General features: G+C 38.4%; 4 protein-coding genes across 4 annotated transcripts; 3 read left to right on the top strand and 1 right to left on the bottom strand.

Moving 5' to 3' along the window:
- The first annotated feature begins 814 nt into the window (after positions 1–814).
- LOC126656633 (chaperone protein dnaJ 20, chloroplastic-like) lies at positions 815–1,677 on the top strand. The gene has a single exon (XM_050351243.2). The coding sequence runs from the start codon at positions 901–903 to the stop codon at positions 1,531–1,533; it is 633 nt and encodes a 210-aa protein (XP_050207200.1). The 5' UTR covers positions 815–900; the 3' UTR covers positions 1,534–1,677.
- A 2,793-nt stretch (positions 1,678–4,470) lies between these two features.
- On the top strand, positions 4,471–5,191 carry LOC130014842 (uncharacterized). The gene is made up of 2 exons (XM_056103795.1): positions 4,471–4,792; positions 4,884–5,191. Exons 1-2 carry the CDS (start codon positions 4,471–4,473, stop codon positions 5,189–5,191), a joined length of 630 nt encoding a protein of 209 aa, XP_055959770.1.
- A 9,205-nt stretch (positions 5,192–14,396) lies between these two features.
- Positions 14,397–15,334, top strand: LOC126657112 (uncharacterized). Its single transcript, XM_056103794.1, has 3 exons — positions 14,397–14,717; positions 14,787–14,862; positions 14,916–15,334. Exons 1-3 carry the CDS (start codon positions 14,397–14,399, stop codon positions 15,332–15,334), a joined length of 816 nt encoding a protein of 271 aa, XP_055959769.1.
- A 4,124-nt stretch (positions 15,335–19,458) lies between these two features.
- LOC126657111 (uncharacterized) lies at positions 19,459–21,704 on the bottom strand. The gene is made up of 7 exons (XM_050351742.2): positions 21,309–21,704; positions 20,988–21,210; positions 20,835–20,904; positions 20,397–20,693; positions 20,278–20,307; positions 19,988–20,005; positions 19,459–19,869 (listed from the first exon to the last, which is right to left on the bottom strand). The coding sequence occupies exons 1-7, from the start codon at positions 21,472–21,474 to the stop codon at positions 19,459–19,461; spliced, it is 1,215 nt and encodes a 404-aa protein (XP_050207699.2). The 5' UTR covers positions 21,475–21,704.
- Between the last annotated feature and the right edge of the window lie 5,550 nt (positions 21,705–27,254).

Here is a 27,254-nt window from a genome sequence, read left to right as displayed (position 1 = left end):
TTTCATTTGAACTAAAAAGTATGAGTGTTCGAATATCACTCGAATTCAAATTTGAAATTATAATAATATAAATCCATCTGAAGTAGAGCTCGAAGTCGAGCTTATATAAAACATTCAAGTTTGCGGTTGAATTTGGCCGAACTCGGCTCAGTCCGTTTATACTCTTGTTTGAGTGATGAGTCTAATCTAGGAACAATTAATTTCAACTTTTCAAACAATTAACTTTAATTATATATAAATAACATAAAATTAACAATTATCGTACTATACCATAATTAATTAATTTTTTTATGAAAATATATATACAAAATAAATATTTTTATTTTTTATTTAAATTTTAAATTTAAACTTTATCTCCTTAAAAAGAATCAATTTTACTCTTTTTTTGAAATATTAATTATTTTTATTTAAAACTATTCCATTTATTTATAGTATAAAATACTTATATATTAAAATATACAACTAATATTATCTACTGGCTACAACTATTAACTACAGTTGTCCAGTAAATATCCATACGTTATAAACTGATACACATCTAAATGGATATAAATATTAAAAAAAATAAAGTAATCTAAATAAAAAATGATTAGTATTAATTAGAAAAATTGGTTTTAATTATTTAAATTAAAATAATATATTTTTATATGTAATAGCATTAAATTTTATACCCATATAAAATTTAATTTTTATTTTGTTCTACATTTCAATAAACATTCAATGACACGATAACTTTTGTCCTTTTATGATTGTATTTTTAATCACTACTCTTATTTTATTTTGCACAATAGTATCCGAAGCTCCTTTCCCCTCTATAAATGCAACATCATAATTTTCCCTTCATCATCACATTCTCAAAATAGAGTTAACAAAAAAGAAACGCAAATTAAGATCACAAATATGAACAACACAATGATCTCCACCACCAGAGCTCAAACTTCCTTGTACACATCTTCAAAGCTCAATCTCTCAACTCGAACATCTTTTCTTGAGCCAACCACTCATTTTAGCTTCAACACCCGATTCTCCAGATCAACTTTTCCTCTCAGAACCAACTCCAAATCCACCAGAATCGCTCCAATCATGGCCGCGGCCACCGCGACTTCCGTCACGGAAACTGTTTACGCCGACACGCAGAGTTTCTATGGGCTACTTGGCATCTCAGAAACTGTAACCCTATCAGAAATCAAGAAAGCGTATAAACAACTAGCAAGAAAATACCATCCAGACGTTTCGCCCCCCGAAAGAACCGAAGAGTACACGCAGAGGTTTCTCCAGGTTCAAGAGGCTTATGAAACGTTGTCCGATCCTGAAAGCAGAGCTGTGTATGACAGACATATCAGTAGAGGTGGGTTGCAGACAATTTTCTCAGCAAGAAAGAGATCAAACCAGGAAGTTGATGATAAGAGTGAGTGGGAAGACAGGTGGCAGTCTCAGCTTTCAGAGCTGATTAGAAGAAGCAATATTAGCAAAGATGCAGAGAACATGAGCTGGGGAAGTAGAGTGAGAAGCCAACAAAATTGCAGCAACTAGAAGATGATGATGATGATCATGAATTGTATGGAGTTTTTTTTTTCTTGTTTCTTTTTTGCTCTTTTTTTCTGCAGAAGTTTGTTTCTGTAATGATTCTGATAAGAGGGAAAAGGAAAAGGAATTAATTACAAGTAATCTTGCTTATATATTCATGTCATCATTATTTAGAAATTAAAACAGAGTTGGTAAAAAGATGGCAAAATCAGAGATGTGTAGCCGATTATCGAAACTGTATGTGTTCATAGATTAGATTTAACCTAGAAAAAAACAGATCATAGACAAAAAAAAAGTAACTGTTGAATTTAGATTTAATATGAACAGATCTGTAGATATTTTTTATGCACCAGAAAACAGGGTTACAAATATTGGAAGTCGGTGACTTTTGGCCTAATTTTAAATTGGATACCAAGGCGTAGATGAGTTGGTAAGGCACTCTTCTAGCTTAAGTGAGGTCGCGGGTTCGAACCGTACTCATATATGCAGCCGTTTAAAATTTGGGGCCAGAGCTTTGCCTCCCGAAAGGGACCTACCCGGCTCGAGTGGAGATTAGTCTGAATGTGGAAGGCTTAAAGATGCCGTCTCATAGTTGAGACCCGTTCAGGACACCTCATGTACCCTGTATCCAAAAAAAAAGTTTTTGGTATTTTATTAAAATCTAACCGATAATGTAGCTAACAACATAAAGAGAGTTATGACTAGCTAAAAAATTTATACAAAATCACCTCATAATAAATAAACGGACTAATCATCCAAAAATATTTCACCTTTTTTAATTTTTTTCGTTTATAAACTTACCTTTCAAAATCTTTAATTTTAGCAATCTTTAATTTTCATTTTTAATAATATTTTGTTTGAATTGGAGTGAGAAAATATTAACATAAACCTATAACTTCATTTTTAAAAATGTTAATTTCAAAAAAAATCACAAAATTTACACGTTTTCTTATTTTAATTATGTAGTTTAAATTTTCTCATTTTCATACACGAACTACCACTTTTTTTCAAATTCATACAAGGTGCTGAGGTGACACTCATTTATTGGTGTAAAATGACCTCCACCTCAGCGAATTACACCAATGGAGACGTGACATCTCAGCACCGTATATGAATTTGAAAAAAATGGCAGTTCGTGTGAAAATAAAAAATCTAAACTACGTGATTAAAATGAAAAAATGTGTAAAGTTGATGAATTTTTATGACATTTACCCTTTTTAAAATATATTATGATAAAAATGCAAATCGAAACATTAATATGAAGTAATATAAATGAAAAATTTAAAATTTTTTAACTCCATTTTAAACAAATGACCAAAATTGAAAATTAAAATTGGAAAATGAGATAAAATTGAGGCCTCTAAAAAGTGAGGCCATAAATCAAAAAATCAAAAAGATCGGGTACTTTTGGATAATTAAGCCGTAATAAAGTGACAACGTCACACACCCATATTTTGATTCCACATTAATTTTCTCGATCAAATTTTATTAAAATATTGATTAACAATCATCAAATTTAAATTCATTAACTTTACATTAAAAATTAGATATCTTTTTTTGAAATTTAAAAATTACCTAACTTTTCATATTTTTTTTAACTTTAGAAAACGAAAAATATTTATGTGAACCAAATTCGCCATTAAAATTATAAACCATCTATTTATCGAGTGACACCAGGGGCAGATCTAGCCTTGGGCCCGGGTAGGTTTGAGCACGGGCTGCCGCCAGAAGTTTGGAGGACCGGTGCTAATCTTCTGAAAATCAGCCATGGCTGCCTAGGCTGAGGAAAAAGGCTGAGAACGCTGCAATTTTTTGTCTAATGAAGAGGCCAAAATTATTTTTTTAATTAAATAGAGGCCGAAATGACGCCGTTTTGGCCTCTATCTAATTAAAAATATAAGGGGCCAAAACGGCGTCGTTTTGGCCCCTTCTTTAAGGTTTCATCTGCTCTGTTAAAACAGAGCAGAAGAAACGGCCAAATAGGGCTGATGCTTATTAAATGCATCAGCCCCAAACTCCCACTTCCCCCACCAATAAAAATCAGCCCCCGCCACCTATTTAATTTACAAATTACAAAGTTTCACTTCAATCCCTCAATTTCTCTAGATTTATGGCATTTGAGGTAACTTTTATTATTCTTTAAATTCTCCATTCAAACTCTTTAACCTAATTTCAAAATCTACAACCTAATTCCTAAATATCATAACCTAATTTTTCAATTTCAAATTCTCCTCCAAAATCAATTAACCTCTAACTTCGGGTAAGTCTTTTTCTTTTTAAATTTTATTTAATTAATTTATTTGTCTTATGGTGAAATAATTCAATTCCATTTGTTTAGGTTTTCCATTTGATTTATTCATAAAAAATCAAAAAAAGGAATTGGACTACAACAAGTAAGTATTCTAAATTATTATCATTTATTTTATTAATAAATATTTGATGAATATTATTATTTTGATATTTTTGTGAATATTAAATTAAATTGTATGATAAAACTAATTAAAATAATTGTATTTAGGTTATGGATAAATATGTTATTAGAACACCAAAAATTGTTAATTCTTGTGATAAAGGAGATGATTTGGGTGCATTATCGGGAGAAAAAAGAAAATGTGTTGAGTTTGATTCTACTGATATAATTGCGGACCCTGGAGAACGAATTTCGATTGATGACTATGAAATCAATATTAGAGATGAAGTGAGACGTGCGTATGTGCTTAAAGGTCCTTGTCAACCAAAGGGTCATAAATTTCCTCAGAAAAAATTTGGAAATCAAAATAGAAGTTTTCAAAGCACTTGGTTTCGTGATTATGTGTGGTTAGAGTATAGTGTATCAAAAGATGCATGATTTTGCTTATGGTGTTATTTGTTTAAACCGCCAAAACCCAAATCTCAAGGCGGTCGAGAAGTATTCACAAAAACAGAATTTTTATAATTGGAAGAATGCAAGAGCTAGCTTGGGAGAACATGTTGGAAATGTTGACTGACCACAATTATGCTGCGAGAAAATATGAAGCATATAAAAACCAACGAGAAAGTGTGAAGCACATATTTACTCAGCATTCTTCTCATGCAGAGGTTGCTTATCGTACTCGATTGACAGCAGTATTGGATGTTATTCGATTCTTACTCAAACAAGGATTAGCTTTTCGAGGACATGATGAGTCGAATGATTCATTGAGTAGAGGCAACTTTCTTGAGTTACTCCAAAGGGATTGTGAGCATAATGAAGAGATTGCAAAGGTGTTAAATATTAATACTCCAGGTAATTTGTAAATATAATTTAATTAATTTACATTTAATAGTAATATAATTTAATTATGTCTAATTATCAAATTATTTTTTTAATGTTATAGGAAACAATCAGATGACTGCTCCAAGTATTCAAAAAGAAATAGTGAATGCTTGTGCAGAAGAAGTGAGAACTACTATTATTAAGAATATTGGAGATCGTTTTTTCACACTCATGGTTGACGAATCCCGCAATAACTCTGTGAAAGAACAAATGGCTATTATGGTGAGATATGTTGACGATCATGGAGAAATCCTTGAGAGGTTTCTTTCAATTGAGCATGTAGCAGATACTTCATCACATACTTTAAAGGAAGCTATTGACAAGTTTTTTTCCAAGTATGGACTATCAATATCTAGACTGCGAGGATAAGTATATGATGGGGCTTCAAACATGCGTGGAGAATTCAACGGTTTAAAGGCTCTCATACTTAATGAGAATCCTTATGTTAGGTATGTTCATTGTTTTGCTCACCAGCTTCAATTGGTAGTTGTTGCATGATAACTTGTAACCTTGAATCGTTGCTATCTCTGATGAACACTTCCAGGCCGTACCTACAAGGTACAAAACAACCGTGAGAAGGGTGCCGGAAGGGGATTCCGGCAAACCACTCCGACGGTCTAGTTAGTGATTGCTTTAGTGAGAGAAAGAATAAGAAGTGAAAAGAGACTAAGAGTTTTAGAGAGAGAAAGAGAATTAACCTTTTTACCTACTTTCCTTTTGCCTTTTATATTAAGTCCTTTGTTCCTCTTTGTCTGGGCCGACAGGTCTGACTTCATTCTCTTTGTCTGTGCAGCTGTTGTGTCTGGAATGTCAGAGTACGTTCTGACAGATTTGTCCCGTGTGTTCGGAATGGTTGTGCTCGGTAACTAAAAAGACATGCTCTCTTTAGGTTGTCGCTCTGATCGGTTTGTGATGTCGTGACATTCCGGTTTGTTCTTATTGGTTGCGTTTGGTATATGTCGGTGAGTCCGAGATGTGTTGTGAGCCGTCTCTGGTGTGCTCTATTTGTCATGTTTGACCTATATCGGCGGGTCCGAGATGTGCTGTGGATTGGCTTATCTCGGTGGATCTGTTTATCTGTTTATCACAAGTCCCCCCCTGGTGTGTTGGATATTTATGTCCAAGGATTTTATGTCCGAGTGTGTTTTGTTTTTATTGCGTGTATTTATTGCCAGCGCTTTTGTTACACGTGTCTTTTGGTTGCTGTTTTGTCATAGATGTTGTCCCCCACTAGCACATTTATTGATGGGGGTTGTTCGTTGGCCTTTCAGGTAGGAAAAAAAAAATTTTGATTTTGTTTATATGTATTTTTGTGTGGTTTGTGCTGATCCTGATTTTTATTTTTGATAGTTGATCAACCACCTGCTCGGTGCCCGTTCGGTTCAGGACGACTTGGTTAACCAGGCGTCTGCTGATCGGGAGAAAGCCGAGTCTGCTGCTGCTGCTTTGGAGTCTGAGCAGATTGCTCGAGCCAATGTTCAATCTGTGCTGGACAATCATATCAATGAGTATAATGCGCAGATTGCGGATCTAAAGAAAGAGGTGGCTAACTTGACCGAGGCTCGAGTTGAGCTAAAACGAAAACATGAGTTGGAGCTCATCAAGCAGAGAGAGCAGCATGATGCAGTTTTGGCCGAGCAGAAGCGGTTATCTTCGGAGGAGCTGGAGAAGGCTATGAAGGCTGTTCGAACCGAGGTTACCGCTGAGTTTGGTCAATTGACTGACCTTCTGGAGGATGATCTGAAAGATAGAGTGGGGCCTCTGTTGCTCCCTGACGCTGATCCGGAATGTCTGTATCTGGACGTAGCTGCTATGTACGAGGTGTTTCTGCGCAAGAAGGCCGAAGTGTCTGATGCAGCTACTGAAATGATAGCCGAGCTGAGCAAAGAGTTTGATCGGATAGATCAAGAGAATGCCCAAGTTGCTAGTGACCAGAGGACTGGTCAGACAACTGTTGCTCCCTCGGTGCTCGGCCAGCTTGATGTGAGTCATTATGAAGAGGCCGGGCTGAGTGAGGGTGGTGGTTCCATGTCTGGAAATGGTGCACAGTTGCCCGATGATATTTCTCGGGCTGTAATAGATTAGTTTTTGTAATGAATCAACTTTTTGTTCGGATTGTTCTCAGTGATCTATGTATATAATTTTCCTTTTTTGTTTCATCTGTGTGCTCGGTTTTTATTTGTTTATTTGCTTTTTCTTTGTTTCTATGTTGTTCTAACTTATGAGTTTGTTCGGAGAAAGCGATTGCTTTAAGTCTTTTAAAGCTATTGCTTTGTTCGGATAAAACGATTGTTTTTTCTTTTTTTTTTCTTTTTTTTTTTTAAAGCTATTGCTTTGTTCGGATAAAACAATTGTTTTTAGTTTTTTAAAGCTATTGCTTTGTTCGGATAACACGATTGTTTTTAGTCTTTTAAAGCTATTGCTTTGTTCGGATAAAACGATTGTTTTAAGCTTTTTAAAGCTATTGCTTTGTTCGGATAAAGCAATTGCTTTGTTCGGATAAAACGATTGTTTTAAGCTTTTTAAAGCTATTGCTTTGTTCGGATAAAGCAATTGCTTTGTTCGGATAAAGCAATTGCTTTGTTCGGATAAAGCAATTGCTTTGTCTTTTAAAGCTATTGCTTTGTTCGGATAAAGCAATTGCTTTGTTCGGATAAAGCAATTGCTTTGTTCGGATAAAGCAATTGCTTTGTCTTTTAAAGCTATTGCTTTGTTCGGATAAAGCGATTGCTTTGTTCGGATTTTGCTTTTTTCTAATTACGGTGTTGCACATTTCGTTTTTGTTTTTTCTTTTTCTTTTATTGATAGGGGAAAAACTTGCATTTTGGGCCTACAGCCGACTTTGACCTAAATGCAAGTGAAAAAACCCCTGACAGACTCGATTAACTGAATGTTGTCTACTGGTAGAATCTTTTGAGAACTCTGGCATTCCAGGTTCTTGGTAGGTCTCTTCCGGACATGTAGGTTAAGTGATAGGCTCCACCTTTTCCCACTTTCTTTACTTGGTAAGGCCCTTCCCAATTAGCTCCGAGTTTGGAGATGCCTGCGTTTCCTCTTGCTATATCAGCTCGTCGTAGTACCAGGTCGCCTACTTCGAATGTCAACGGTTTGACTCGTTTGTTGTGATATGTTGCCATCCTTTGTTTGTATGCTTCGATGTGCATTAATGCTTGATCTCTTCTCTCTTCTAGCAGATCGAGGCAAATTTTGGTGTTTTCTTCGTTTTGTTGTTCGTCGAAGTATTGTACTCTGATGGTGGGCATGCCAATTTCGACTGGTACCATTGCTTCGCACCCATAGGTCAAACTGTATGGTGTTCTTCCTGTGCCAGCTTTTGGTGTGGTTCTGTATGACCATAGTACATTGTGTAGCTCGTCGGCCCATCGCCCTTTAGCTTCGTCGAGGCGTTTTTTCAGGCCATTAACAATGGTCCGATTGGTGACTTCTGTCATTCCGTTGCTTTGTGGGTGGGTGACCGAAGTGAACCTTAGGTCAATTCCTTTTTCTTTGCAGAATTCTCTGAAGTTTTTGTTGTCGAACTGCTTTCCATTGTCGGTTATGATGGTTTTTGGAATCCCAAAACGACAGATGATTTCTCTTCGGACGAAGCTTCGAACTCGTGCTTCTGTTATGGTGGACACAGCTTCGGCCTCTACCCATTTTGAGAAGTGGTCGACTGCTACTATCAGGAATTTTCGCTGTCCACTTGCCACTGGAAAAGGCCCGACAATGTCTATTCCCCACATGCTGAATGGCCAAGGGCTTACTATTGGGTTTTGTTCTGCTGTTGGCTGATGGTGGACGTTTTGGTGGTACTGACATTTTTCGCATTTTTGTACCAGGTTTGCTGCGTCTTGTGCCAGTGTCGGCCAGTAGTAACCTTGTAGAACAGCTTTTCGGCAGAGAGCTAGATGCGAGATGTGACTTCCACATATACCTTCGTGTATCTCAGCCAATACATATTTCCCTTCTTCTACTGTGAGGCATCTGGACCAGGGGTGTGAGAAGGATTTTTTGTATAGAGTCCCGTCTCGGTATGAGAAGTGTGGTGCTCGGCGTTTTACCTTCTTTGCTGCTTTGTTATCTTCGGGCAGATTCCCATTCTCGATGTATGAAATGATGTGTTCCATCCACTGATCTAAAGGGTTTATGAGGAATGTAGCTTCAGGATTTTGGATACTGCTGAAGTTTTGAACTGAGCATGGTATGCTCGGCATTATCTCTCTGGATGCTCCTGCCTTTGCTAGTGTGTCTGCTTCGGTGTTTTCTTCCCTGGGGATTTGCTCCAACTCCCATTTCCCGCCTTCTTCGGTAATTTTTGTAAGTAGCTCTTTCACTCGGTCTACGTATTTTTTCATTTCTGGGTCTTTCACCTCGTATGTTCCGAGTACCTTATTAACCACTAGCTGAGAGTCACTCTGGATTTTGACATATTCAGTCTTCACCACTGTAGCCATCCTCAACCCATTTATCAAAGCCTCATACTCTGCTGCGTTGTTGGTTGCTGGGAAATTAAGGTGGATTGAGTGTTGCATTTTGATTTTGTGTGGCCCTCTAAGTATTATGCCTGCTCCGGCTCCGGTTATATTTGATGCCCCATCGACTTGCAATGTCCAGCTGGTAAGACCCTTGTCTACTTCGGTGGGTTGGTCGTGTGTTGTTGTTTCGGCTACAAAGTCGGCTAAGATCTGGGCTTTCATTGCTGTTCGCGGCTCGTATTTGATGTCGTATGATCCTATCATGACTGACCAATTGATTAACCGTCCTGATGTTTCCGGTCTTGCCAGTGCTTTTCGTAGGGGTTGGTTTGTTCGGACTACGACAGTGTGAGCTTGAAAGTATCTTTTTAGCTTTTCCACTGTTAAAACCAATGCGAGTGCAAACTTCTCAATTTTACTGTATCGGATCTCGGGACCTTTCAACACCTTGCTCGTGTAGTATACCGGCTTTTGCTCAGTCAGTTCCTCCTTCACCAGTACCGATGCCACTGTTTCGTTAGTGACACTTAAGTATAGGTATAGTACTTCTCCGGTTTCCGGCCTTCCGAGCAATGGTGGTGAACTCAGGAATTTCTTGAGTTCTTCGAAAGATTGTTGACATTCATCGGTCCACTCGAACTTTTTTGCATTTCTCAATGTTTTAAAGAATGGGAGACATCTTTTGGCCGAGTTAGATACGAATCGACCGAGGGCTGTGATTTTTCCATTTAGCTTCTGAACTTCTTTAGCTGATTTTGGCGCCTTCATATCTAGGATTGCTTTTGTTTTTTCTGGATTTACCTCGATACCCTTCTGGGAGATGAGATATCCTAGGAATTTTCCTGCTGGGACTCCGAAGGCGCACTTGTCTGGATTTAGCTTGAGTTTGTATTTTTTTAGTTTTGTAAAGACTTCTTCCAAGTCTCTCGCATGATCTTCTACTTTTTTGGACTTGACGATGATGTCGTCTACATAAACTTCCATATTGCGACCGATCTGGTCTTTGAATACGAAATTCATTAGACGCTGATATGTTGCCCCTGCATTTTTTAGTCCGAATGGCATTTGTTTGTAGCAGTATGTGCCGTTGTCGGTAACAAAGCTTGTTTTTTCTTCATCGTCTCTGTGCATTGGGATTTGGTGGTATCCTTGGGCTGCGTCTATGAACGAGTACACTTCGTAGCCGCTGGTTGAGTCGACCAACTGGTCGATGTTTGGCAAGGGGTAGCTGTCTTTCGGGCATGCTCGGTTTAGATCTGTGAAATCTATGCACAGTCTCCACTTTCCGTTCGGCTTTTTTATGAGCACGACATTGGATAGCCACTCCGGATAGTATACTCTTCTGATGAAACCTGCTGTAAGCAGTTTGTCTACTTCGGCTCTGATGGCGATCTGTCTGTCTACTGCGAAAGCTCTTTTCTTTTGTTTGACTGGTTTGTGTTTTGGGTCGACATTGAGTTTATGTGATATTATGGTCGGGTCGACTCCCTCTATTTCGCCTGGTGTATTGACAAACTCGACTTCGTTTCTGATCAGCATGTCGGTTATCTCCTGCTTTACTGGCTTGGGCAGTTCTGCGCCTAATTGGACCGATCTTGGTGTTATACCTGCCAGGCTAACTCTTTCTATCTTTCCGTGTGGTTCGAGCTTTCCCTCATCCGAGTCTGGTATCTCCATTGTTTCAATGGCTAGTGTCTCTGATACCGCTTCCATCGATACCAAGTAGCACTGCTTGGCAATGTCTTGCCTTCCTCTGACTGTTACCACTCCTTCCTCGGTTGGTATTTTCATACACAAGTATTTAATGCATGTGGCCGCTCCTGTGCTGTACAACATAGGTCGGCCGAGTATGACGTTGTAAGCAAGTGGCATGTCAACAACCATGAACAGTGTTTTAAATTTCTTAGTGATGCCGACCAAGCCTCCTTCTTTGGACCCGTTTTCTTTCCCCAGCTCTACCGTTAATTCTGCTACTCCTTCGGCTTGTACCGGTGTTCCCCCTAGGCCAGCTAAGGGGGTTTTGACTGGTTTAAGATTTAGTATTGAGCAGCCGATTCCGAGGTATGCCTGTTTTGTGATTAGGTTAACTGAGCTTCCTTCGTCTACCAATTGTCTCATCACCCAAAAATTTTCTATCAAACCCGAGATTACCAGCGGGTCCTGGTGAGGAAAATCTATTCCTTCCCCGTCAGTTGGCCCGAAGCTCACTTCTGGCATAGTTTTCGTCATTGATATGTTCATTACCATCTTCTGCCTTTTCCGTCTTCCTCGTTTATATTCTGGGTCCATCATTCCGCCTGCTATTGTGTTGATTATTCCTGACACGTTTTGTCTTTTTGGTGGTGGTGCTTCCTCTCTTTTTCCATTGTTGTCCCTTTGGTTTCTTCCTCCCGAGTTGTAATTTTTGCTCTGTGCTACAAAGTCTTTTAAACGACCGACTTGTACCAAACGGTCAATTTCTTTTTTCAAGCTTCCGCATTCGTCGGTAACATGGCCGTGACCGTCATGGAACTGACAATATTTTTTCCTGTCTCCTTCATATTGTAGTTTGGGTGGGTATCTCACTGGCTCATTGTTATTTTGTATCCACATCAAGATGTGTGATCTCGGGGTATTGAGTGGGATGAAAGCTTGGTCTTCTACTTTTACTGGTCGGTGTGGGTCTGTTCGCGGCGAACCGGCTTGTTGTTGGTTCCTTGGTCCGAATCTATCATGCCTGGCACTTTGATCGAAGTTAGGCCTCGGTGTTCGGAACGATGTTGTAGTTTGTGCGGCTTTTCGCCGCTGCTCTTCGTCTAAATTTATGTAGTTCCAGGCTCGGTCCATCAGCTGGGAGTAAGTTTGCACCGGGTTTGTTATCAGGTTGTCCCGGAAGGCCATCATTGTTGTGTTGTCCTTCATTGCGTCTATCACGGTATCATCATTCAAATTTCCCACTTCGACCGCTTCTGCGTTGAATCGGCCGATGTAACTCTGCAGACTTTCTCCTGGCTTCTGGTAGCAGAGTTTTAAGTCACTGGATTTTTTCTTTCGTTGTATGCTCGGTGCGAAATGTGTTCGGAAAGCTCTCGCCAGCTCGTCGAAGCTTCGGATGGAGCCTTCTTTTAGGCTTTGATACCAGATGGCAGCTGGTCCTTTTAGGGTAGTCGGGAAAAGTTTGCAGACAGCTGCTTCGGACAAACATTGCACCATCATGACCACTTGGAAACAGCTCAAGTGCGTGATCGGGTCCCCTGTTCCATTGTAATCGTCTAACTGCGGTGTTTTGTAGTTTAAGGGGAAGGGTTCTTCTCGTATGTCCGCTGACAAAGGGTTTCCGATGTTCAGGAAGCTTGTGTTTCTCGGCTCTTTTCTTCTAAATTTCTCCATCTCGGTTCTGACCCTTTCGGTGATTTCTTGCTCCAGGTTCTTTTTCTTTGGGGAATCAGCATCCGAGCTATGCACGCTCTCCTCGATTTCCACCCGTTTTAGTGCCTTTTTATGCCCCTCTGGAGTTTTATGTCCGGTCTGTGTTGGTTCTGGATTTTGTTCTCGTGGATTTTTCTCGCGGTTCGTTTCCTCGGGTGCTTTTTGGCCTTGGTAGAATTCTTGTGGGTAGGGTGGTGCGGTTGGTATGTACGGCGGGGTGGTAGTGTTGTCCTGGGTTGCAGTTGGGGCTGTTGGTCGAGTATGGACCTGTTGTACCTGTTGGAGGAAAGCTAGCTGCCGAGTATGGAATTCGATGTATTCTTGGATTTGTGCTGGCGTAGGATTTTGGACTTCTGGGATGGTTTGCCCAGGCGTGGGGGTGGCGTTCGGGGTGAATGTGAGGTTGATGGGGGTTACGCCTGGTCGTAAGAAGGTTTGAGTGGTTTGGTGCGTAGGGGTGGAGTATGATGTTGGAGGAACGTTACTCGACGACGGCATTCCCCACGGGTAATAAGTAGTAATCCCCGACATAGGGCTCGGGTGAACGCCCGCCATTGATGTAGTGATCGGGCAAAACGAGCTTTCGCCCCCAGCTCTCCTCGGTGGAGCGTTGAGTCCCTCTCCCGTTCTACTGCTTTGCGTATTATTGTCTCCGATTGCAGGATCATCTCCTTCTACTCTACTCATCCTATTAGTTTCCAAAAGGATAGAAAGGGGGAAGCTTTCTTATTTTCTTTCCCACAGACGGCGCCAAATGATAACTTGTAACCTTGAATCGTTGCTATCTCTGATGAACACTTCCAGGCCGTACCTACAAGGTACAAAAAAACCGTGAGAAGGGTGCCGGAAGGGGATTCCGGCAAACCACTCCGACGGTCTAGTTAGTGATTGCTTTAGTGAGAGAAAGAATAAGAAGTGAAAAGAGACTAAGAGTTTTAGAGAGAGAAAGAGAATTAACCTTTTTACCTACTTTCCTTTTGCCTTTTATATTAAGTCCTTTGTTCCTCTTTGTCTGGGCCGACAGGTCTGACTTCATTCTCTTTGTCTGTGCAGCTGTTGTGTCTGGAATGTCAGAGTACGTTCTGACAGATTTGTCCCGTGTGTTCGGAATGGTTGTGCTCGGTAACTAAAAAGACATGCTCTCTTTAGGTTGTCGCTCTGATCGGTTTGTGATGTCGTGACATTCCGGTTTGTTCTTATTGGTTGCGTTTGGTATATGTCGGTGAGTCCGAGATGTGTTGTGAGCCGTCTCTGGTGTGCTCTATTTGTCATGTTTGACCTATATCGGCGGGTCCGAGATGTGCTGTGGATTGGCTTATCTCGGTGGATCTGTTTATCTGTTTATCATTGCAGTTGCAAAAACATTACCGATTGTGGAGAATTCATTTAGCTATTTATCCTTAATTGTGAACACTGTTGGAGCTTCCTGTAAAAGAAAAGATGCACTCAGACAAAGCCAACATGATCATATTGTCACACAATTAGAAAATGGTGAAATCTCTTCGGGAAGAGGGATGCATCAAGAGACAAGTCTTGCAAGACCCGGAGACACAAGGTGGGGTTCTCATTACCATACGGTACTGCGTATATTGGCGATGTGGCCTTCAGTAATGGAAGTGCTTGGAAATGTTCATGATGATGCGATTGGTTCAAAGGATAGAGGTGCAGCTTTGGGTTTGCTTGACTGAATGGAAAATTTTGAATTCGTGTTCACCTTGCATTTGATGAAAAGAGTATTGGCAATTACAAATGGACTGTCACAAGTTTTGCAAGAGAAAAATCAAAATATTATGAATGCTATGGACATGATACATGCTGTGAAGGTCAAGTTTCAATCATTTAGGGAAGATGGATGGAATAATCTTTTTGATGAGGTATGCAAGTTTTGTGTTGAAAATTCTATCGACGTGCCTAATTTGGATGATAATTTACCAATCCGTGGTCCATCAAAACGTGAAGGTCAAAGTATAACATATCTTCACCGTTTCCGTGTGGAAATCTTTTTTGAGGTTAGTAATTTCTTGAATATACTATTTTTTAATTATTATTACACTTTAATATTTTTTTACTTTTGTTAGGTTATTGATGTGATTGTGCACGAGATGAATAGTCGTTTCTCAGAAGGGAATAATGAGTTGCTTTCTTGCATAAGCTGTCTGGATTCGAGACAATTTCTAGATTTAATGCTCTTAAATTGCGCCGTGTAGCCGAGTTTTATCCAAAAGATTTTTCTGCATTTGATTTGACGATGTTAAGCGATCAATTGGATATATACATATACGATGTGAGGCAAAGGGCTGATTTTGTTGAACTTGTGGGAATCAGACAACTTGCAAAGAAGCTGGTGGAAACAGAGAAGTACTTGATTTATCCTCTTATTTATCGATTGATAGAATTAGCATTGGTTTTACCAGTTGCAACTGCTTCAGTTGAAAGGGCATTTTCAGCAATGAATATTATCAAGACTGATTTGCGTAACAAAATGGGGGATGAGTTTTTGAGCGACAATTTATCATGTTATATTGAAAAAGCAATTTTTTTGAAGATTGATAATGAGTCCATTCTACAGCGCTTTCAAGCTATGCAGACTCGGAGAATGCAATTGCCCCGTATTTATCAAAATTAATGTAAGTAATATTTATTATTTGTTTTTTATTACATATTTTTATGCAAATGAATTTATTTACTATGTGTTATTTAGCCCGGGCTGAAATGAATTCTTGGATCCGCCACTGAGTGACACGTTAAGATAATAAATGTTATAATCAATTAATAAATATCATATAAATTATAAACACAATATACTTCACTACTTACATATTATTTCATAATCAAGTTAGCATCCGCATGCCGAAAAACTCCAATTCAAAAACCAAAATCTTGTGCTTATTAATTATCATTTTTCAAAAAAAAAAGGCCAAAAAAAAACTTTACTTTAGATAGAAATAAAGTACAGTACTTTAGCATAAGCCATGTTAAAAGTTGGCAAACAACATAAACACAACAAGGAGGAAATTTCCTATAATATACTTAGTTTTTATTTTATTTATAATTTTATATAATTTTCTTTTTACAAAAAATACCTTTTTTTTAATTTCACTAATACCTTTTTAAATTTTTTTAATAATTTATTTTCTTGTTTTATAATTGTTTTTGGTTTTTTAATTTTTTATCGTATTTTTTAGTGTAACTATGGTGTATTATAATGTATCTATTGTATTTTTTTAGTCAAACTATGGTATTTTTATACTATAACAATAGTATATATATAAAATGCATTTATGATATTCTTGCAGTGTTTTTATAGTGTATACCATAAAAACACTGCAAATACACCATAAACATTGTAAATACACCATAAATACTGTAAATACACCATAAATACTGCAAATACACCATAAACATGCAAATGCATCATAAATATACTAAAAACGACATAATTGCACAAAAAAATATAGATACACCGAAAAATACCTGAAATATACTATAAATACACAAAAAATACTTTATAACGTAAATATACTAGAAAAACATTGCAAATACACCATAAATCAATTTTTTTCTTCACAAAATTAGTAGTATTAAAATAAATAAACAAATCTATTAATAAGAAAAAGAAAAAACAATTATATGAATAATAGAACAACAAAAAAAATCATAGATCTATAATAATTTATTTACAAAATGTTTAAATCATCATAAAAAAAAACCTAAAAAATCACAAAAATCTAAAAACGATGTCGAGAAATTCATAGTGCGAACGTAAGAGACGAACATACTATCTGAACTAAGTATTCAGACAATCCTTATCTGAATTACATTCTGGATTCTTATACCTTACCTTCCTGTCTACAACGTTCGTGGAGACCTGAACTACTTTCGACATTTCATTCATTCCTTAAACGGTCCTCTTAGTCGTCGCCAACTATGCTCATCGGGGTTGGCTTACATAGCGAGGTTCTTTACTTCCTTTGATATTTGTAATGAACTATTATTCCATAATAGTCTCATTGATTCCCGTTTGAGTGTTTCTCAAGGTCTTAACCTAACTTTTTTACTCGTTAGGCTGTAATATCCTTTGATGAATCTATATTCTTTTCTCATGTCGTATAGACTTTCAAGTGTTATCAAAGTCCGACGTCATTTTTCTTGACGTTTCTTTTCTTCCTATTATTTAATAACCTATGTGATTGTCTTTTCCTCCTTCGCTTCCACTCCGACACTCTGATCATTAACTAACTAGCTTAACTTCACAGTTAGCTCTATACGGTCTTCAATCTGATATCCTTTTCCACATCCTATGGTTGTTAGGAATGTCCTTTCCATAACTACTAATCATACACTTCATGGCTTTCTGAATCTCATGAAGTTGAATGCCTTTTTTGGCATTACTTGATATGTATCGTGTCCCTTTCCACGGTACATATTATCTTTCAATCCTTTAGTTCTAATGAACGTCGGGCTAGTAACCCGTTTACCATTGTCCAGTGCGGCTCTTATCGTTGTCTTGTTTCTCGATCATCTTGTACTTCTTGTTTCAATCTCTCCAATATCGACTATCGATAAGAGATTGAAATTACTCTTTTGAATTTATCGACGTGTTGCACTTTCGGCCGTGTGCACATCCTTCTATCACCTTTTTAATGATATCTCGTCTATCAGTAAGGTTGATCTTATACTTAGACCAACTTTATTATTTTTTACTCCATGCGTTCGTGACTTCATAGAAGTCGATTTCCTTATTATCTTCTCGTTACTTTCTAAGCAACGCTTCCACTTCCATTCCTCGATTACCTTATCGAGTACTACATAATATGAGTGGGTTATCCAAACCTTTTCCACATTGATTATCTTAGTCGATCTCTCCGCATCCTTTATCCATCTTTGGTTCTTATACTTTTTTATATTTGAATGCCTCTGGTAGGTATCTTACTTCAGGTCCTTATTCCTTATCTCGATCTATCTGATAACACTTTCGTGTTACAGCTCAATTTCATTATTGAGTTTCTCCTTCACATCCTTTTACATTCTTTGATGTCTATATGGCTTACTAGCCTCATCGATCGTTTTCCTTATTCACTTCTTCTAAACGTTATAGACCTATATCTTTGTTCTCTTTAGAACTCATGTATTTGCGTATAGCAAGTTCATATCGTCGTGATAGTCCTATACATCGATCCTACACATTGGTATCGATATTTTTGGTCTTATTCACCACTATTGATATATGTAGTCCTACACTTTGATGTCGTTATCCTTGTTTATCGTTGCACCTCTTATTCTCGAGGTGACTTACTCCTCTTATACGATTCCTACTCTTATAGGCTTTACCTATAAGGTGTGAAACTATGTTAATATCAACTAATTTCACACATATAGCTTCCATACTTGCAGCTAAAAGTCCTTCTGAATGCTTTATAGCCGCTATTGCATTTGATTAACCGATTATCAACTTCTCGTTCCGTTTTCAAAACACTTCATATTAAAATAAAAAGTCTCTTTCTCATTTTCAACCTTTGGTCGGCCATACTTTACACTTTTTTGGCTCAACTATCGAATACATGTATTCTACATGTATATTTTGCACCAGTCAACCAAGACTCCACATTCATTAGGCTCAATTATCAAAATTTTCAAAATTTTGAAATCGTTGTTTCACAATCATTTTCAATTTCATTCAAATATAGGGAGCTTACATTGATAATCCTTAGTTAATTAAACTATATGCATTACACTTTCCTCCTTTACACTTATTGGCTAATTACCAAAGTTCTCGCAAGTTTTCTGTCCTTACTCTCGAAAACCGCTACCCTCTATTTGTCTGTACGACAATCGCAACTGCTAAACCCTAGGTAACCGTCTCAGGAATATCATATTCCAAAATTAACCGATCCAACAGTTTAATTAAAAGATATTAGGGTTTTCCTATACCTTATCAGTTTTCTGACATATACTAAGAGTTTTCTTATCGACGTACTATCTCCATCTGTTACACTTGAATCGTGTTTCACTTACTTTGAGTCTTCCTAAACTCAATTCGTACCCATTACTAGTGATAAATTGCGTATTTCTGACACCTTAATCAACTAGTCGATTGGTAGGTTCTATCCTCTTCTTTCTTCACTACTAAAAAGCAGAAATCCGTCGAGAAATGGTTTCCCGACGGATTTGCCGACGGACAACATCCGTCGGCAAATGTGGCGTCGCTAAATGAATTAGCGACGCAACACATTTATCCGTCGCCATTTAGCGACGGATATATCCGTCGCTAAATGGCGTCCGGCCGTCGCCAACTGCGTCGCCAGACGACGCGTTTGGCGACGTCCAACGACGCATTTGGCGACGGATATGTCCGTCGCCAAATGCGTCTTTACTTCAAAATGTTTGGGTTTAGCGACGGATTATATACGTCGCTAAACGTCAACATTCCATCGGGAAACTGACCTATTCCGGTCAGAAATTTACATTTTCTCGGCCTTTTAATTAAATGCAAGCCCTATTTAAATACACAAATTGCAGAAAAAATATACAACACAGAAAATACAAAAGCATCTAATATATACATATATATATATACATATATATATATATATATATATATATATATATATATATATATATATATATATATATATATATATATATATATATATATATATATATATATATATATATATATATATATATATATATATATATAACGTACGATACATGAAAACTGTATATCAAAAACGGCCCTACACTACAGTACTACAAATCTGTGATGTCGTCATCTGGGACACCGTTATCAGTACCCGGTGGAGGCGGTGGTGGAGGAGTAGGTAGCACATCTCCCTGGGCCCGCTGCTGCATCTGCTGCATCGCCGCTGCAACCGTAATCTGGACCTGATCGCGGATCGTATCCGCGAACTGAGCGATGAGATCAGTACGAAATCTCTCATCGGCGGCTGGCGACACGGTCTGAAAGGAGCTGCCGGGTCGTCTACTAGAAGTACCCCGCTGCGAGGCGACGAACTCAGAACCAACTAAGCCTAATCCGTAGACACGCCGCTTCTTCACCCCCTCAACAGCGAGATAAACCTGGTCTGGGTCCACTGGGGTAGATGCAGTACTCCCCTCGGCTGTCTGTGTGGCGGCCAACATCTCCTGCTCAAAACGCTCCTACAAAAACAACGTAAAACAATTAGTTCAATATGAATTCTGATGCTTGTACAACTAAAACTTACACGTTATTTTTAATAAAAATTCGGCAGCATTCCGTTTATAAAATGAACATCACCCATTTTTCAGGGAAATCCTGCAAACTTAAAATTGTGCAACATATCACATATCAACAACCAAACCACTAAATTCTAAGAAACAGCAAAGTTATTTAATTCAAACAAAATATATTACGCGATTCAAACAATTAACCTATTATATTCAAACTATTTAACTACTCAAACTATTTAAAAACTAGTTTTAAACAATGAAGTTAAAAGAAATACTTACAGCTGGAATCCTCGCGCGCTCGTCAACGAATCGCGTCGGGTCAGCCTTCAGAGTGTGCATACGCTTGTGCACCTAAACATGTGTCGGCTCACGCCCCAGCTCCCTAGCCTGCCACAAAAAATTTAGTAATTTGTAAGTTCAATTAACAAAAAAATATAACACAAAATGCAATAGTAATTAAAATAAAGGAAATATACCAAAACAGCCTTATGCTTCAAAGCAGACATCGAGCCTCCGGTGTGTCGAACCGGTCCAGTACCAGCTCCGGCTGGCTCGCTCATCCGATTGGCCCGCGCCTGGGCCGATTTCTTCTTTGCCTCGTCAGAGTCCCAAACTCTCTCCCAGGCCTGCCACACGTCGTCTGTAATAGACACGTCTCTCTCACGAGAAGTCTTGTAGGTGGACAACCTGTCAGAATACCGTTTCGCAGCATGCTTCTCGAAAGTGATTCGGATGACTCGTTCCTCGAATTCATCCTCCCAGAAGAATTTTTTCTGCAAAAGTGTTAATTTTAACAAAATAATTAAACTAATAAATATAGATAAAAAATATGAATTTTTTTATTAAATTACCTCAAACTCCTCGAAGTAAAAAGAAACAGCTTCCTCAGGCAAAAACCTCTATGCGGTGCCTACTGCCCACCACCGACTCTGGAAGATTTCCCGCAACTCTCTGGATACTGTGCTGGTATCGAGCAACCTGTTCCTGTTTCTCAAAAAACAGCATGACTTAGAAAAATATTATCTATAACACATTTATATTTTAGAAATACAAATTTTTTTATTTACCTCTTTGCGTTGGGGATGACTCGGATTCTGCCAGTGGCATCCAAGACTTCCCCCTCAACGGGCTGGCGCCGAGCTCGAGGTCTACGAGGTGCTGGAGCTGGCTCCACACCCTCCTGCGCCACAGCCGCCTCTGGAGGAGCTGCCAGGTCGTCCTCCTCCTCAACAACAGCTAGTGTGGGGGGCCGAGTCCGGCCTGTCCCAGTAGCACTCCTCCCTTGCATATCTGCAAATAAATCAATATTAAACACATAACATATATACATATACATTTAAATCATAAAACAAAATCAGTTTTTGAATGAACATCTAAGATATAAATACCTAATACAAAATTTACCGTACTAATCGTCATCGTCATCGTCTTCAAGTATATCTTCTTCGTCTGATATTGACGGCACTTGTTCTTCGTCCTCCACCTCTGGAGGAGCGAAAAACACATCTGTTTCAACTTCCCCGACCGGATCAACCAAAATTCTTGAACCCTCATCTGTTATAACGTTTAGAGGTTGTTCTATAATATCCTCTTCGAACGCTGGAGTAATGGAATCGGGCATGTCTATCTCTGATCTGGCCCTCATCTTACATACTGTCCACCAGTTGGCCTTATCTTTCTTTTCACTCGGATATGTGCAGTAATGTACTTGACCGGACTGTCCGGCCAAAATAAATGGTTCGTATTTTCCGTACTTCCGTTTATGATTGACGTCCACAATATTATATCGAGGATGCACTGACATACCACTATCAGTCGGATCAAACCAATTACACTTGAACAAGACAGTCCTCTCAATTGGCAGAGCCTGGTACTCCAACTCAAGAACATCTGTTAATATTCCGTAAAAATCACTTTCCGTTGGAGCGTAGAGTGATCCTTTGACGCAAACTCCACTATTCATGGTTAATTGATTCTCCCCATAAGCCTTTGTTTGAAATTTAAACCCGTTTACAAAATACCCTTGAAAATGGTTCGCTTGCCTAAGCGGTCCCTTAGCCAGACTCGAAATATACGCATTACTTATATAGTTAGTTTGCGCCTGTACCACATAAATGTATACTTGTCAAACCTTTTATATAAGAAGTACGAGATAATCTGAAAAATCATTTTGGATACTTACATATCGTTCAAACCACGAGGCAAAATCAGTCTCGAGCTTCACTTCTACTTGAACTTGGGTAATTCCGGGAATGATTTCGTACAACTCGTCAACATATAAACTTTAAAAAGAACCCAATACTTGTTATTACAGTAAAGTCATGTATTTAACAACTAAATTTAAAAGAAGAGTACGACTTACTCCTTGTAATGCTCGCTTTCAGGACAATTCAAGAGAATGTAACTATGGGCGGCGGTGTATTCGTCCTCCTCCAAACTTCGCTTTTTAGAAGCACCTATAGGTCGGCCATTCGGTTTGAAGATCGATAGTAGGTCTACATCATCATCCACGACATCATCACGTGTCTCATTTTGATAGTTTTCAATTAATTTTAAAATTAAAGAATACTTAACCTTTCAAAGGGATACATCCACCGATATTGCACAGGGCCTGCCAGCTTTGCTTCGTAGGGTAGGTGTATAGGAAGATGTTCCATTGAATCAAAAAGGCTGGGCGGAAAGATACGTTCCAACTTGCACAATATTTTCGCAATGTCTTTCTCCATCTCAATTAGGCCGTCCTCTTTAAGCGTTGTGCAAGTCAGGTGTTTAAAAAAGATGCTCAACTCTGTAATAGGTTCCCACACGGACGGATGAAGAAATTCTCAAAAAGCAATTGGCAAGAGACGCTGCATGAAAACATGACAGTCGTGGCTTTTCATACCGATCATTTTCAGCTTTTTCAAATCGACACACCTACCCAAGTTCGACACATGCCCATCCGGGAACTTCAACTCTTTAACCCATTCCAGTAGAGCTTGTTTTGCGTTTTCGTCTAAAGCATATATTGCCTTCGAATATTGCCCGGTTGATGGATTAAATGCCAAGTCCGGACGATTACAAATATCATTCAACTCGTCTCTGGACTTAGCATGGTCTTTGGTCTTCCCGGGAACATTAAGCACTGTATTGAAAATGTTGTCGAATACATTTTTCTCAGTATGCATGACATCCAGATTATGACAAATCATATTCGTTTTCCAATACGGCAAATCCCAAAATATGCTTTTCTTATGCCACCCATGATTCTTTGATTTCTGAGCATTCGTATCCTAAGCTCCAACCTCGTATGCCTTTTTAAAACCAAGGCTATCAATCTCTTGTTCAATTTCCTCTCCAGTTCTGTATCCCCTGAATGATTTTCTTTCTTTGTAGCCCTTTTTAAAATCTGCAGTGTTATTACGGTACGAATGTTCAGGTGGTAAGAACTTTATGTGGAAATCAAACCACGATTGTTTACCACTCTTCGGAAGAGTAATTGCATCAGTTTCTTCCATACAGTGAGGACATGCCCGTTTACCCGATGTGCTCCATCCAGACAGCATTGAATAAGCCGAAAAATCATTGATCGTCCATATAAGAGCGGCTTTCAATTGAAAATTTTGCCGCCTATGAATGTCGTATGTCCGAGTCCCAAATTCCCACAAATGGTTCAGTTCTGCTATTAGCGGCTGCAGGAAAATATCAAAACTTCCTTTTGGACTATTGGGTCCGGGAACAAGAACCGTTAGAAACATGAACTCGTCTTTCATGGCCATGCCAGGAGGCAAGTTATACGGAGTCACAATTACCGGCCATGACGAGTATTGTTGCCCAAAGGCACCAAATGGTTGAAACCCATCTCTACACAACCCCAGTCTGATATTTCTAACTTCGGCTGCAAAATCTTGGTGTAGCTCTGAAAAGTGTTTCCAAGCTGGCGAGTCAGACGGATGATTCATCACAACATTCTCCATCTCGTGCTCGGCGTGCCACCTCATATGTTTAGCTGTTGCCCTAGAAGCGTACAACCTTCGCAGCCTCGGAGTTATAGGAAAGTAATGTATTTTTTTATAAGGCACATTCGTCTTTCTTCTTTTTGAAATACCCGCAGTAGCTGGTTTCCACCTGTCATGCCCGCATACTTTATACACAGTCAAACCCGCATCGCCACCCCAGTATATCATACACATATTTTTACAGCAGTCAATCACCTCAACTGGAAGCCCAAGCCCTCTGACTAGCTTTTTAATGTTGTACGAATTTTTTGCTAACTTGTTGTCTTTAGGCAACAGCTGATGGACAAACTCGCTCATTTCATTCATCAGACCGTCAGACGCTTAAAATCGGCACTTGAACTCTAAAATTTTTACGGCTGCAGACAGAGCGGAGTGTCTGTCATTCCCAGGCCATATGGGTTCTTCGGCCGCACGCATCATATCATAAAACTTCTGAGCTTCTGCATTCGGAGGCTCTTCTGTCCATACTTCGGGACCACCAGCATCAGTAACCATTCTCTGGAATGAACTGCAACCCTCGTCTTCATTCTATGCTCCCACATGTTGCCCGCTTGCAGAACATTAATAGGCACCTCGACCCTCCTATTTTCCTCACCATGGTGAGTTCAGACGTGGTTATTACTCACAAACCCGTCTGTGTAGAGATGAAACTCCACTTCGTCAACAGTTCGAAAAGCAGTGTTCCGACATTTGGGTTTAGGGCAAGGGCATTTAATATGAGCCCCACTCATACACTCGGGGTGTTGCACAGCAAAGTTCAAAAACTCCCTAACGTTACTAATGTACCCTTCAGTCAACAATCCTCTGACCAGTCTCCCACTATACATCCAACTACGATCTGAATTCATTTCTGTATAGCACGTACATTTAGGTGGGTTTAATACTCGGTGACAGCAAAGTCAATGTAATTGACCGCTTAAAAAGGTAGGGCCCTATCCCATTCGCAAAACTGGGTCTACTTAATACGATCACGATATATGCATAAATACGGAGAAAAATATTTGGCAGCCTTCCGGCGCAGTTCTCCAAGTGCATTATCAAATATATGCTGAATAACGCGAAATACATATTCCGTTAGGAAATAGCGTTACGCAGCCTATACTAGATAGCCACCGGAGAACATACGACGGAAAACTACCAAATATTTTTCTTTCGCATCTACACATATTTTTTTTTTCGTGATCGAATTACGTAGACACTAGTTTTACGAACTGTACACACGTACAATCCCATGTCGTTCAATATCTTGAGGACACGGGACGGGTTTTCTACGGTTAGGTGAGATTTTATTCGGGTGTGGATAAAATCTTTTTTTGTTTTAAGTTCATTTAATCTAATATAATAAAAGGAATTGAAAAACAATAAACAACAATACTTACTTGTTGTAGATCAGAACCGCAAGATAAAAAAGAAGGAAAAAGTCGGGAGCGGTGCAATCTGACAACAACGAAAATCAGCAACCGTCGGAGAAACACAAATCTACAATACATACAAAAACTATCACAAATTAGTATTATATCATTAATGAAAATTCGGCAGCACTTCCCCTTAAAATGAGTATCACCCATTTTTCAGGGAAAGCCTGCAAATAAACAATACATTTTTAAAATATACAACACAATAATTCAAACTAAATAACCCAACCAATTCACACCAATTAATATGAATTCGATAATTTAAATGAACGTTAATTAAATATTCTAACATTAACCTAATTGAAACAAAATTAAATAAAAAGAATAATTTTAGATATATTCTAATTTAACAATTTATTCACAATTAACAATAAAATAACCTAATTATAATAACTAAGTAATCTAACATACATTAAAAATAACTTGAATAGCGTAATTGTAAAAATCTAACCTAATAAATAATAAATTAACCTAACTATAACATAATTATTAAATTAACTAATTTTTTTATTTAATATGTATTAACCTATTATTTAACCTAATTATATATATATCTAATTTTAAATTTGACTAAACTAGTATTATTTTTAACCTAATTATATATGGATGCCATCTAATTATTTTTAACCTAGTATTATTTTCAACCTAATTTTTATTATTAAATGGCCGCCATCTAATTATTTTTAACCTAACAATTAACATAAATTAATGTTATTAATTAAAAATAGGAAAAACAAACAAAACTAAAACAAAAACAAAAACAAAAAAATCTTACCTGTTGTGGACTGACGGTGGAGGCGGCCGGCGGAGGCTGAGTGGGGGGAGAGGAGAACGGGCGACAGCAAGGTAAGAATGGAAACCAATTTTCTATTTTAAATAAAAAAAATTAAAAACCCTAACTAATTACAAAAACAAAGAAATAAAAAGAGAAAGAAACCTCTTACCTGGACGACGAACGGCGGACGAAGACGAACTGCGGAGGACGGCGAACGGCGGAGGACGGCAGCAAAGCGGCGGACAGAGAAAAAAGAAGAAAGAAACTGAATTGAAAAAGAAATGGACTGACAAAGGAACCGTTTGGGTTTTAAAACGTTTTCAATTTAGCGACGGATTGAAATTCGTCGCTAACTTGAACAATCCATTGCCATGCGTTAATGAAACGGTGCGTTTCATTAACGCATCGGTTAGCGATGAATTTCTTGAATCCGTCGCTACATGTAGCGACCGATTAAAGCAATCTGTCGCTAAAATGGGCCCAGTGTCCGTCGCTACATTTAGCGACGGATAAAAGACGACAAAAAAGGGCGGGAGGCTTCCCGCCAAGCATTCTTGGGAATTTGGGGATATTAAACTCCCTAGGTCACTAGGGTTAACTCAAATTACAAAATGATCACTAAACTTCATTTTGTTACAAAATGGTCACTAAACTATACCTTTTGTTACAAAGGGGTGTCACTCATATAAAACGCACCGTTTTCAAGCTAATATTGTTACAAAAAGAACACTAAACTTTTCATGAATTACAAAAAAGTCATTGAATTATACTTTTTATTACAAAAAGGTCACTGAACTATGTCCCTTTTTTTAATTTTGGCTTGCCACGTAAGCAAAACCATTGCGTTTTATATAAGTGACACCCCTTTGTAACAAAAGGTATAGTTCAGTGACTGTTTTGTAACAAAATGAAGTTTAGTGATTATTTTGTAATTCAATGTAACCTTAGTGACCCAGAGAGTTTATTATCCGGAATTTGGCGACAGATTTACAATCCGTCGCCAAATCCGTCGGTAAAAATGGATTTAGTGACAGATTGAATGTCCGTCGGTAAAACGGTGCTTTTCAGTAGTGCTTACTCTTGATGTCTCAGGGTACTATGTCCTGGACACTCTGGCTAATGATATTTCTATTCTTAACTCGTCGT

Source organism: Mercurialis annua, linkage group LG7 (assembly GCF_937616625.2).
Source record: "Mercurialis annua linkage group LG7, ddMerAnnu1.2, whole genome shotgun sequence".
NCBI classification, from domain to species: Eukaryota; Viridiplantae; Streptophyta; class Magnoliopsida; order Malpighiales; family Euphorbiaceae; genus Mercurialis; species Mercurialis annua.
Note: the sequence above shows the minus strand (reverse complement) of the source record. Positions and strands in the feature narration are given on the sequence as shown.

Coding starts and splice junctions, on each gene's coding strand:
- LOC126656633 (XM_050351243.2), top strand. CDS start 901: ATGAACAACACAATGATCTCCACCACCAGAGCTCAAACTTCCTTGTAC.
- LOC130014842 (XM_056103795.1), top strand. CDS start 4,471: ATGCAAGAGCTAGCTTGGGAGAACATGTTGGAAATGTTGACTGACCAC. Junction 4,793..4,883: donor GTTAAATATTAATACTCCAG/GTAATTTGTAAA, acceptor TTAATGTTATAG/GAAACAATCAGATGACTGCT.
- LOC126657112 (XM_056103794.1), top strand. CDS start 14,397: ATGGAAAATTTTGAATTCGTGTTCACCTTGCATTTGATGAAAAGAGTA. Junction 14,718..14,786: donor GTGTGGAAATCTTTTTTGAG/GTTAGTAATTTC, acceptor TACTTTTGTTAG/GTTATTGATGTGATTGTGCA. Junction 14,863..14,915: donor GTTGCTTTCTTGCATAAGCT/GTCTGGATTCGA, acceptor TGCGCCGTGTAG/CCGAGTTTTATCCAAAAGAT.
- LOC126657111 (XM_050351742.2), bottom strand. CDS start 21,474: ATGAGGGTTCAAGAATTTTGGTTGATCCGGTCGGGGAAGTTGAAACAG. Junction 21,211..21,308: donor TACGGTAAATTTTGTATTAG/GTATTTATATCT, acceptor ATTTATTTGCAG/ATATGCAAGGGAGGAGTGCT. Junction 20,905..20,987: donor GTCATCCCCAACGCAAAGAG/GTAAATAAAAAA, acceptor TTTGAGAAACAG/GAACAGGTTGCTCGATACCA.